The following is a 13,241-nucleotide window of genomic DNA, read 5'->3' as shown; positions in this document are numbered from 1 at the left end:
CATTTTGACTTAAGAACCACTCTCATAGGAAAATATTGACTTGACTTACATACTTAGATTTGAGTTAAGAACTGAAAAAAACCCACGTGGGAGGCAGGGAAAGTGCAAAATGTTAACTTTCAGTTAACTGTTGGCCAGTGAAAAGGGTGCCTGTCTGCTTCCTCACTCCTCCCAGCGTTTAGAGAGTGGATTGGGAGACAGTCTTCGGACTGCCTGGTACTGTACTGCCTGGACTGTATTTTCCCTGCCTTCCCTGAACCTTTCTTGACCTAAGAAAAAAAAATATCCCCCTCTAGTGGTCGAAGGCAGAATAGCAGCTTCCCATTAGTTTCTATGGACAGAAAAGAGCAAATACGGATCAAATGGTTTTCAATGCATTCCTATGGGAAATGCAGATTTGACCTGAGAACTTTTTGACTTGAGAACCGCCTTCCAATACGGATTAAGTTCTCAAGTCAAGACCCCACTGTAATGGTGCCACTTGCAAGGCTATAAATAGAACTGAAAACAAGCAGCAAAGAAGGCTTTTTCTCCTCTACCTGTGTTAACGCAAAGAAACTGGGGAAACTGAATTATCTGATACAACTTCACAGTGAGTGATTGCAAGTAAATTTATGGGGTGGGGTAGGGTTTGTTTGTTTTCTTTTTATATATTTTATATGGTTTTACTAATATTTTGTAAGCTGCCCAGAGTAGTGGCATGTTCACTAAATGGGCAGGGTATACATCTAATAAATAAAAATAAATAAATTCACATTTCCATTGCTATGTACTTGCACCCTCACTCTGCCTGAACAAGGAAAATATGTTATGCTGTAACAGCCAAAATCCTGTTGCCTACAGTAAGCCAATTGAATCAATACAGATTTAGTGAGTAAACATCTCCATAATTTTCAAGTGGCTGTACTTTAACTGTAACTTTATTATGTGCCTTCAAGTAGGAACCAACTTATAGCAACGCTAATAGGCTTTCAGTATAGGTACAGTGGTGCCTCGCAAGATGTTAATTCGTTCCGCGAAAATCGCTGCCTTGCGAAACGCAGTTTCCCACTGAAATGCATTGAAAACCAGATAATCCGTTCCAATGGGAACGAATTATTGTCGTTAAGCGAAAATCGCCATAGGAAACATCGTTAAGCGAGACACAGTTCCCCAACTGAAATGCAGTGAAACCTATTCAGTGCATTTCAATGGGGGAAAAATTACAACAAGAACGTCAAAAAAAGTCAGAACAAAGTCAAATTTGGTTAGCAAAGGGTTTATTAAGTGCTCTTTAACATAATAAATCATGTGCAGGTGATTTCAAAAATTTCAAACAGTAAACTTTAACGCTGGTCCAGCAGGGCCCTGGCACAAGTTTCTGGCTTTAACTGCCTCTCTCCCTTCCAAGCCAGATGGCTGGTGTTGAAGAAGGGGTGGGCAGCCCAAAGCAGCAGCAGGGGCCCAGTCCTGCAGGGCCAAGAGAGTTCAGGCCGGAAACTCCCTCAGGACAGTGTCTCTCACCCATTGCCTGAGGGATGGCAGATGTCACAGGTAACTCCCCCGAAGGCAGGAACGCTGGTCCAGCAGGGCCCTGGCACAAGCCTCTGGCTTTAACTGCCTCTCTCCCTTCCAAGCCAGGTGGCTGGTGTTGAAGAAGGGGTGGGCAGCCCAAAGCAGCAGCAGGGGCCCAGTCCTGCAGGGCCAGAGCAGGCGAGGGACCGTTGAAAAACCCAACTGTTGGCCGCGAAGAGGAAGCACTGAAGCGGCTGCTGAGGGAAAAGGGGTGGAAGCGGAGCGGCAGACGGTGTGAGCTCGGCAGCATGGAGGTGGCGGGTAGAACCAAGACCCCTCGGAAGCAACTGCCAAAGAAGGCATTCAGCAGCAGCTTGAAGGATCCTACAGAGGTATACTGCCGGATACGCCCAGTCAGTGTACCTGACCAGGAGTGTTGCATTGAGGTGATCAATAGCAGAACAGTCCAGGTTCACCCCCCTGATGGATATAGAATCTGTTGCACTGGGGAGTACAGAGAGGTGCAATATTCATTTAAAGAAGTCCTTGGTGCCAGTGTTACTCAGAAAAATGTGTTTGAAGCAGTTGCAAAACCTCTGGTGGAAGACCTTATCCATGGAAAAAATGGTCTGCTTTTTACATATGGTGTCATAGGGAGTGGACATTGCAGCCTCTATAGGTCTGCTGACCACAGGTTAAGAATCTAGGTACTAAGGAGCATTAAATAAGTACTATTATGACCAAACAAACAAACAAACAAAACCTGGATTACCAAGAAATACTAAATTGCCAGGATCTGGCCAACACCACCCTGGCACCTGCAGGATCGAAGCCAGCCTAGCCAAGGAATCGCCTGGTGTTTGCAGGCATAGGCCATGACCTGTGTAGCAGCTGCCACATGAGGCTCACCTGGAAACCTGGAGGGAACGCCTATTTAAGGAGTTGTTCTTCCTCCCTCAGCAACAAAGGTCTTCAGCTATGCCTTGCTGCTCCTAAGCTCCATGGCTCCTGCCCTGGTCTCTGCATCTCTATGTCTGGACTCCAATGCCCCTGCCCTGGTTCCTGCTTGCTTCTGCTGGCCTCCTGCATCTTAGCACCTTGTTCCAGCTTTGTCCTCCGAGTCCAACAACCTGGCTCCCACCTGTGTTTGGTCACAGCCAGCTGTGCAGTGAGTGTCTTTGGACTCAATACTCTGCCTGGTGGACTGGGTCCTGGTGCCCTTATCCATGGTGAGAGGCTGCCTGTGATATCTTGGACTGTAACATAAATGCATAAATGCTTTTTAATAATTTATTTTAAAGAAAACAAAAAGTATTTATTTTATTTAAAATATTTTTATCCCACCTTTCTCCTTAAAATGATTCAAAGTTGCTTACATCATTAAAAAGAAAACATTTAAAAGTTAAAAACTATACAAATATTTAAAAAGATTCAACAAGTATTATATTAAAAAGAGTAAATAAAATCAATACTCCAATACATTAAAAATATCCGAGCACTACTCCTCTCTCAGAACACCAGTTATTAAGGAAAAGCTTGCCTGAAGAAAAAGGTCTTTACCTGCTTGGGAAGGGACAGCAAAGATGGGGCCAGCCTAGCTTCCCATAAGAGGGAGTTCCAGAGTCTGGGAGCAGCAATAGAGAAGGCCCTCTCTGTGAGGATGGTGGGATAGAGAGAAAGGCCTCCCCTGATGATCTTAATGCCCAGACAGGCTCATCGAGGGAGATGTGGTATTTTAGATAGCTTAGATTCAAGCCATTTAGGGCTTTATAGGTTAAAGTCCAGAAACAAATCAGCAGCTGGTAGAACTGCTACAACAGGGGAGTTATATGATATCTGTAAGCATCCCCAGTTATAAATTTGGCTGCAGCATCTTGAACCTTCAGGAATTTCTGAACAGTGTAGGTAATCCACCAAGGCCACGAAAGCCTCATAATCACGCCTGAAGCCAGATTGAAATGGATTTAGATAATCTGTCTCATCCAGGAATCCCTGGAGCTGAGAAGCCCCAACCTGCTCCAGCACCTTCCCCAAGAATGGAGTATTAGAGACTGGCCTGTAATTATCTAGAACCAAGGAAGGTTTTTTTTCAATAACAGTCTTACTGCTGCTTCCTTTAAATAGTTGGGATCTTACTCTGCTGCATGGAGGCATTCACTACTATACTTATTTCTACTTGAATAGTAAAGTGCACTAGTTCAATGCTATCCTGTGGAAATAATAATAATAATAATAATAATAATAATAATAATAATAATAATAATAATAATAATAATAATAATAATAATAATAATAATAATAAAATAAATAAATAAATGTACCATGAAGTCACTTCTGACTTATGGTACCACTTATAGTTTTCTGGGTAGAGAGTACTCAGAAGAGGTTTACCATTCCCTTCTTCTGGGCCTGTGCAGCTTGTCCAACCAAGCCCACACAGGTTGGCTCGCCTTCCAAGGAGGCACAGTGGGGAATCGAACTCCCAGCCTCCCGCTTCGAAGATACCTAAGCCACTGTGCTACCCAGTCAGCCTCCCCACTATAAACCTGTCCAGAGGCTTCCCCTCTGGAAAGGCAAAGAAAGAGCAAACTTAGATAAAAAGAGCCAAGATCTTGTCCTTATTCCCTCAGATCAGATAGAGAGGATCAAAAACATGCAGTCACGGAAATCAATCCGTTCCCAGTTATCGCGAGATGTACTATATAACCGACTTCGCCTCACATCCTTCCCTGCCGCGAAGGGGGGGGGGGCGTCCAAGGGAAGAACTCTTCCTGCCCGGCCGGCGGCACCTTTCTTTCCGGCCTCCCCCGTTTGCTCCCGAGGCAATGTGCCCCGTTGCGTTACTCGGGAAGAGGAAAGGGCGGGCCGGCGGGCGCTTCCCAAACCTCCACGCGTGAAAGGAAAGCGGATTTCTACCCAACTGGGATGAAAAAATATGAGGGCTTTATTGGCCTGTTAATTTATGAAAACCAAACAAATGTTTTAATTGTTGTCAGAGGGTAGATGCCAGAAGATACCTCAACGCCTTCCCAGCGGCCAGTTCTTCCCGCGCACAGACACTCCTGGCTGAGGCGAAGACAAACCCGTGAGGGGCGATCTAGCCGTTTTAAGCCGTCCCTTGACGCTACGCTCTGCGCATGCGCAATAGGCGGGCCCTACCTGAGCATCCGCGTGTGTGTGTTGGGGGGGGAAGAGGAATCGGGGCGTGGCTTAGCACTTGGGCGCGAGCGGGTTTTTCCTGAGCGAAGAGGATGAAGGACTGAGGGGGGGGAGGCGTGTGTTTGTGTGTGTGTGCGCGCGCTGGGGGGGGGAGGGTCATGGCTTCTCTTTTCCCGGCGAAGGGCGAGGGGGAAGGGGTTAGAGGCGACGACGACGCCGGTTCTGAGGAGGAAGACAGGGCTTCCGCTGCCCTCGGGGCTGCGGCCAGGATGGAAGAATCTCCGGGCCCGGGATCGAACTCGGAAAGCCTCTCGTCGTCGCCCTCGCCGCCGCCGCCGCCGAGCCTGGCGGAGCAGTTCGAGAGGGCAGCGGAGCGGGTCCCGGCGCTGGTGTCGGTGGCCAGCAAAGAGCAGCTCCTGTACCTGTACGCGAGGTACAAGCAGGTGAGGCTCGTAGGGAGAGGGGAGGCGAGAGCGGAAGAGCAGGCGGCCGAAAATTGCTGCCTCTACCGGATCAGAACCTGAGGGGGATCTTCATCCCCCTTTTTGCACCATGGCCTCGTCCCACGTCCTCCTGGGAAACGGACAGGCAGGGAGGGAATGGGGGGGGGCGGTTTCCGCTTTCCCTTTCTTCAGCATTCACAAGCTTACTTGTCTCTGAACACGGGGGTGGGGGGTGGTCCCTCGAGCTGTCTCGAATCGGGTCCAAGAGCTTCGGGCTACTTTTGCATGAGTAGTTCCAGTAACAGGTTTGCCTTATTGAGTCGACGTTAACACCGCTGACTAATTGGAATCTAAGCTCAGGATGTTCGGTTTTCATTCAAAAGTTTCAGGCAAGAAAGGAAGAAGGCATCGATAAGCTCAGTACTGCCCACCAAACCCAGTTCTGCCCATGTGTTTATAGTATACCAGGCCTGTGGAACCAAACATTTTAGCACCACACTCTCCTTTTTATTATCAAGAAACGGGTATGCTTTTCTTCTTCACTTTTACCACCATCTAACTCGTTTAATAAAAATTATTTTGAATTGAAAACCAACAGACCTCCTATGTGATACAGTACTTTGCAAGTATTGTTAGAACCACTTCTCCCTAGAGAGATAGTGTCTTGGGCGACCACCACTTTTCTTACCTGAGACAGGTCCTTTAGCCTCACAAGTGGGTATGGACAAACTCGACCTGAAATAGACCTCTGCCTACCTACAAGGCAATAAACCATTGTGTGCTTCCTTAGACAGCACAACAGACAGACTAGGTAGGATCTGTTATAGTAGCAATTAGTGACCTTTGCATTCCACACTGGATTTAGGTACAGTCCTGCTGTACGAGATGTCCTATGTTAGAATTATATTTGTTTTATTAAGAAAATCAGATAGTTCCATTAAAATACAGTTGCGGCTTTAAAAGCATAAAGCATATACATATCCACACAGTTACTATAATTCAAATAAGTTTATTGTTCTTAGGTTAAAATAATAACAGCTGAAGTAAACTAAGTAATCATCTTGATAAGCATTCTACATATCAACACAATAGGAAAAATGGGCAAATCTTCCTCCCCCGTTTTTTCTCTTTCAAAAGACAAAATACTCCACTCCCAAGCCAACTACACCAGAGCACAGAGTGCTGTCCTCTGAAGATGCCGGCCACAGAGACTGGCGAAACGTTAGGAAGAACCTTCAGAACACAGCCAAAGAGCCCGAAAAACCCACAACAACCAAAAACCTTTCTCTTCTTCAATCATCTCACATACAGGAAACAACCATTTTCCTACTCATCTACAGACCACCCTCTTTCTTACACTTCCAAGCAGTTAGCCAATTAGGATTATAAGGGTGTAACAAAGTTTACCGTTTTATTTCACAAGAGGTCTGCAATTGTTCCCAATTGGAAGGAATGTGGTGTTTGGTCTCCCTCTGTTCTTCTCTTGATCTTCTCAAACCTTGTTCCTTATCTTGGTGGCAGGCAGAACAAACTTGGAACAACAATCCCATGAGAACATTCACTGGCTTAAATCCAAACTACTGTATACAGAAAACTTAAGACTCCATCTTTGTATGACTACAAGTCCCATATGCCTTCTAATTCTTCACACTTATCCCTGTTGAATTTCATACTATTGTTTTCAGCCCAGTATTCAAGCCTATCTAGACCATTTTGAATGTTGTTTCTGTCTTCCAGGGTGTTAGCTATTCCAGCCAGTTTTGTGTCATCCACAGATTTGATTAACATTTCCTATATCCCTGATCCAGGTCATTAATGGTGAAGAGCACTGGGCCCAGGACTGAGCCCTGGGGTACCCCACTTGTTACCTTCTCCCAATTGGGGAAGGAGCCATTTATTATCACTCTCTGAGTATGATTCTATAACCTAGGGGTTGTCAACTCCTGGTCCGTAGCCCGGTGCTGGTCTGTGGGCTTTCTGGAACTGAGCTGTGGATACAGATCTCCGCCCTCCTGCACTTCTCACGCATGTAGCTCGCTCTCCCCAGCCAGTCCGTTGCCCCAAGAGGGTTGGGGACCATTGCTTTAGCCAACTGTTTATCCACCTGACCGTTGTTCTATCCAGCCCACACCTAGTTAGCTTGCTAATCAGAATATCATGGGGCACTTTGTCAAAAGCTTTGCTGAAGTCAAGATATAAAATGTCTACAGCATTCCCTTTGTCTATCAGGGAGGTTACCAATCAAAAAAATGAGATCAGATTAGTCTGGCAAGATTTGCTCGTGACAAATCCATGTTGACTTCTAGTTGTTACTGCATTGTTTTCAAGGTGCTTTCAGAGTGACAGCTTTGTAATCTGTTCCAGAACTTTCCCAGGGATTGATGTCAGGCTATCAGGTCTGTAGTTCCCAGGTTCCTCCTTTTTGCCTTTTTTTTTTTTTTTTGAAGATAGGGACATGTTTAGCCCTCCTCTAATCATCTGGTACCTCACCAATTTTCTGTGATTTCAAGAAAATAATGGACAGTGGTTTTGAGAGTTCCTTCAATACTCTTGGATGCAGTTCATCCAGCCCTGGAGATTTGAACTCGTTCAAGGTAATAAGGTGACTATTGACTATTTGTTTATCAGTTTCCATTTTCACTCCTGTCCCGTCCAGAAAATGTGTAGAAATGAATTAGAAGGTCCCTGCTTTAAGGAGCTAATGGTCTGGCAAAGGGAGGCAGCAGAGGGAGTTGGAGGAGATGAACATCCCAAAGATTAGTTTCAATGGAGGATGGAGACAGACTGATTCTGCCAAAGAACTTCAAGGGCCCAGGTGCCACAATTTTTATTGATTTCTCCTCCACTCACACTTATTCTTTGACACTTACACAAAATCTAGTCAGATGTTGAACAAAGCTTTTCAACAAATATGTTTTCCAGGTCAAACACACAAAAATTACATCAAATATATGTAAGGCCACAATCCTATGTATATTAGTTAGGAGTACACCACAGTAAACTATGTGTTTGTGCTTGAAAGGCTGCAAGATCAGAATGTCTGTTTTCACTACAAACCTGATTGGTGTAACAACAGTAGACTAAGAAAAGAATGCTTTCCTTCCACATGCCACCGAGTATCCTTTTCTGTATGTGATTTTCTGTGAGACTCATGAGCTATAGAAATTATAGCTACTTAAGAAGAACTGCTGTATTACTGCTAGGTGTTAAAGTTAGTACTGTAATCAAAAAGTCTCTTTTCAAAATATTTCTGAGATTTATAATAGTTAAATCGTTCATACAGTTCCTCTTTATTTTTATGGATCCTTGCACATCAGCTGACATAAGAAAACATTTTCTCTAACAAAAGCTTTTTAGATACCTGTATAACATCAAGTGTTGACTGTGTTTAGGCCATATGTGATACCCACTTACACATGCATTTTGACCTGATTTACTGATTCTGTATTATTTTTCTAATGCATAGGTTTTTAGCCATTGTAGAATTTCTTGCACACTGACTAGGACCCCATGTGCCTCTTAGAGGATTCCTGGATAGTAGACATAGAGGGTTCTTGAAGATATTGTGTATCAGACAGGACAATGGGCATGCTAGATAAAGCCTTATTTCTTCTATTTCCACAGAATAAAACTTAACATTTCACTGTAGCTCAGTGTCTAGTATTAGACCCAACATGCTAAGGCACACCTGCAGCCAATCAGATGAAGTACTGTATGAACCAGTAGCTTGGCCCCTGTAAGTGTCAACTATCCATTTTAGCTTATTTCACCCTCTGGCAGCTCATGTGGTCAATCCCACCCACTGCAGTTTTGCTTCGTAAGCCAGATCCATTGGATGGTATCTCAGTGGGCTGCTTCTTCCTTGCCCCCTCCATAATAATGTATTGACTATTTTGGCAGCACCTGTCCTATTTATGTGAAGGCAGGAGGAGAAGGGGATGACAGAGGATGAGATGGTTGGACAGTGTCATTGAAGCTACCAACATGAATTTGACCCAACTCCGGGAGGCAGTGGAAGACAGGAGGGCCTGGCGTGCTCTGGTCATGGGGTCATGAAGAGTCAGACACAATTAAACAACAACATCTTAATTATGTACCTTGAGAGGACTTCTCCTTTGGAAGGTCTCAGTCAAAGCAGTAATGCATAACTGATTAGAGAAAGGAAATGTTAGCGTTCTTGAGCCCATGCAGTTTTCTTTCTACCTCAGTGCTTTCCTGAGGCTCATTGAAACCCATCACATAAGATTAGAGCAAAGATCTTCTGGTCTCTTCTTGACAACCAGAAACAACACAAGTGGCATTGTATTCTCAAAGGCTTTCACGGCCGGGATCTGATTGTTGTTGTGGTTTTTTGGGCTCTTTGGCCGTGTTCTGAAGGTTGTTCTTCCTAACGTTTCGCCAGTCTCTGTGGCTGACATATTCAGAGGACTGGAGTAGGAACTCTGTCCATGCTCTGTTGCTGTTTGTTGCATAGTTGAGTATTTATAGTTGTGGGAACAGCTTTTGTCCTTTTCAGGAGATAGGGTGATCAGGGTGTTTTTGTTGCGGATGTATTGTTGTGATAAGTGGGAGTCTAACATAATGATTGCTGGTGTTGTCCAGTACCTCAGTATTTTGAAATAGAATTTCATGTCCAGCTTGTTTTAGGGTATGTTCAGGTACTGCAGATTTTTCCGGTTGTTTTAGTCTGCAGTGTCTCTCACGTTCTTTGATTCTGGTGTGAATGCTGCATTTTGTGGTTCCAATATATACCTGTCCACAACTGCAAGGTATCCAGTATACTCCTGCAGTGGTGAGGGGGTCCCTTTTGTCCTTTGCTGACTGTAACATTTGTTGTATTTTTGTGGTGGGTCTGAATAGTTTTTGTAGGTTGTGTTTTCTCAAAAGTTTCCCTATGTGGTCCATGACCCCTTAGATGTATGGCAGAAATACTTTATTTGTGGGTGGCTGTTTTTCCTCTTCAGTTTGGTATTGTTTTCTTGGTTTGAGGGCCCTTTTGATTTCATTCCTGGAATGGCCATTTGCCTGTAGGACCCAATTCAGATGATTGAGTTTGGTGCTGAGAAATTGAGCTTCACAGTTCCGATTTGCACGGTCTACCAGTGTTTTGATTATGCCTCTTTTTTGTCATGGTCAGTTTTGCGTATGACCATGACATCTAAGAAAGGGAGTTGGCCCTCTATTTCTTCATGGAACATTTTGAAAAACAGGCCCTGGCTTTGGCACCATTCACACCCACAGTCTGGTTCCGATACGTGGATGACACCTTCGCAATTTGGAAACATGGTGAAGAAACACTGGAAGAATTTCTAAACCATTTTAACAGCATCCACCCAAATATACAATTCACCATGGAAAAAGAAATAGAGGGCTAATTCACTTTCTTAGATGTCATGATCATACGCAAAACTGACCTCCTTTTGGGACACAAGGTCTACAGAAAACCCACCCACACAGACCAGTACCTACACAAAAACTCCAAATTGGGCTAGATAAGTTTTACTTTTGAGAAATCATGAGAATCCTGCGTACTTGGAGAACTTTAGAGTTGTCAGTTGTCGTCAAGTCCTTTTTTTCCTTAAAAAATAAATATCAAGAGCCTTGCTTGAGAGAACCATAACAATTCTCACTCACTCCTGTTAAAACTTGGACAGCAGTAACTTGTTGATAAAAACCAGTAGTACTTAGCACACATGAGTGACTGGTTCAGCTGGTAGCCACTCCCTTCTCATTAAATTGTATGTGCCTGCCACATAGGATATGTCTGAGAATATCGCATCACAATGTAGGTACAGTGATGCCTCGCAAGACGAATGCCTCACGCAACGAAAAACTCGCAAGACTAAAGCATTTTGCGATGTTTTTTGGTGACTTGCAAGATGAATTTTTTCCTTTTTTTGATTTGTTTTAAATCGCACAACCATTAGTACTGCGCTTTGCAAGATGACTCCCGGAATGAATTAATTTCGTTTTGCGAGGCATCACTATGTCTAGATGCCGAAGGTGACTAAAATCCCATATTTAGCCAGGAAAAATGGTGTATTCCAAGTCAAAGGCAGACAGTTTGATCCAGCTTTTGTTTTCCAAACCTATCAAAACTGTATTGATAGGTACCGTATTTCCACAGTTTGGCCATTATAATCTGCTTTTTTCCTTGTCTTCGGAGGGCATCATAAAAAGACATACTGCTCAAGCTCTGTTAAATTTTTAAATGTTACAGCTAGTAGATTGTTACTCACCTAGAGTAGACCCATTGACTTAGTAAGGTTTACTTAAGTGTTTATTTCATGGTTAATTGTTGTCAAGTCAACTGACTTATAGCAAACGTAATAGGGTTTTCAAGGTAAGTGAAGTATTTGAGGACTGGTTTTACCAGTTCTAGTGCACACACACCCCACAAGAATTTTCATGGCAAAACTTGGGAATCAAGCTCAGAGGCCTCCTGAGTCCTAGTCCATTATTCTGTCCATTTTACTACAGCGGTTCAGTGGGCTTACACTTTAAGAGAAACTAGTAAAAGTATACTGGCAAACAAATTTTTACTTTTCTGTGTTCTAATGGTAAGGATTAGCACTAGGACTTTTTACATATGGGAAAATTCTACCTGCCCTAAGTAGGAGACTAATTACAGGGCTTATTATGATTATTTTTAGCCTGCCCTGTCGCAAGGCTTAAGGGTAGAAGCCGAGGAAGAAGCAATTTAACAGTCTAAAGCTTATAATATGTTCAGGTATTATTCATTAAAGAATTCTTCATGGAAAGATATTTTGGAAATTATACACTTTCTTATGAGAGCCAGTGTGGTGTAGAGCTTGTGGTATGGTGGATAACATTTTACTCAGGAGACCTGTCTTCAATCTTTGCTTGGTCATGAATAACTCACTGGGAAGTGTTAATGGTAACCACTTTTTGGACATCTCATATACAGTGGTGCCTCGCTTAACAGGCGCCCCATTTAACGATGAAATCGCATAGCGATGAAGATTTCGCAATTGCATTGCGATGTTTTAAATGGGCAAAAATCGGTTTACGATGATCGGTAGGTACCCTGTTTCGCTTACCGATCATTGCAAAGCGATGATTTTTTTAACAGTTGATCGGTGGTTCCAAAATGGCCGCCGAGTTAAAAAAATGGCCGTCCACTGTTTTCTGGGACAGATTCCTCGCTTACCGGGCAGCAAAAATGGCCACCGTATGGAGGATTTTCGTTTAAAGGTGAGTCTGAAGCCCATAGGAACGCATTGAAGAGGTCTCAGTGCATTCCTATGGGCTTTTTAAAATCGCATAGCGACAAAATCGTTTTGCAGCGATTTTTGCTGCACCAATTATCGTCGCTATGGGAGGCACCACTGTACTTTGAAAACAGTGCTAGGGTTGCTGTAAGAAGTGACTTGAATGCTCCATTCACGTTTCTGTGAATTCCACAGAATTCTTTTTCTTAACTCTCAAATTCTGTGAAATCCACAGAATTCTTTTTCTTAACTCTTAATGGAAGAGTAAGAAACTGCCAAAAGCATGTGCAGAAGACAGTGAGTTTGAGTTTAGCAGCATTGCCTCTGTGACCTCTTTCGATCTTTTCTTTCTTGCAACCCATGTAGCCTGCTACATAGTCTAAATGTGGAACTGAGGGAAAATGGTGATTGACAATACTATCTTGTATATGGTTACCCAATGTTCAGGGAGGCTATGGCCCAGTATTTGGAAAAGGCACCACTGAAATAAGTTAGACTAATATAGGATGGCAGGCTGCAGTTCTGGATGGAGGATGCAAGAGGCACCGTCTTGGGGGAGAGCCGGTGAGCGAGGCATGCTGCCAGCCTTTCCCCGAGCGTCCGAGCTGCCGCCGAGTGATGCCTGAGACCGGAGCTTGCTCCCAGCCTGTCCTCGAAGAGCGCCGCCAACAGTGCCGCCAACAGCAGCTGCAGCTGCCTCTTCCAAGGAAGCAGCTCTCTTTTTTTATTTATTTATTTTTAAACTATTAAGGGTAGGGTAAGGAATACAGAAGGAAAAGGGCAGTGGAGGGGATGGAAAAAGGGTTTTGAGGATAAGAGAACACCAAATATATAATCATCCAATCTTTTCATATTAAGTGTATAAGCATATAAACTATTCATTTTCCAGTAAGAGCTCATCTTTCTACTTTTT

General features: G+C 43.8%; 1 protein-coding gene and 1 long non-coding RNA gene across 2 annotated transcripts in view; one reads left to right on the top strand and one right to left on the bottom strand.

Annotated features, from left to right (window-relative positions):
- Positions 1–1,242: 1,242 nt before the first annotated feature.
- Positions 1,243–4,774, bottom strand: LOC140706748 (uncharacterized). The gene is made up of 2 exons (XR_012086594.2): positions 4,512–4,774; positions 1,243–2,750 (listed from the first exon to the last, which is right to left on the bottom strand). It is a non-coding gene; the product is annotated as an uncharacterized LOC140706748 (long non-coding RNA).
- An 18-nt stretch (positions 4,775–4,792) lies between these two features.
- The window catches only part of ACBD6 (acyl-CoA binding domain containing 6), a 261,573-nt gene continuing 253,124 nt past the window's right edge, over positions 4,793–13,241 (top strand). Inside the window, exon 1 of the mRNA XM_020789738.3 lies at positions 4,793–5,096. Within this exon, the coding sequence (XP_020645397.1) occupies positions 4,812–5,096 (285 nt within the window). The 5' untranslated portion in view covers positions 4,793–4,811. The remainder of the gene's footprint in view (positions 5,097–13,241) is intronic.

The sequence above is a fragment of the Pogona vitticeps genome, chromosome 4 (assembly GCF_051106095.1).
Source record: "Pogona vitticeps strain Pit_001003342236 chromosome 4, PviZW2.1, whole genome shotgun sequence".
In the NCBI taxonomy this organism is placed as follows: Eukaryota; Metazoa; Chordata; class Lepidosauria; order Squamata; family Agamidae; genus Pogona; species Pogona vitticeps.
Note: the sequence above shows the minus strand (reverse complement) of the source record. Positions and strands in the feature narration are given on the sequence as shown.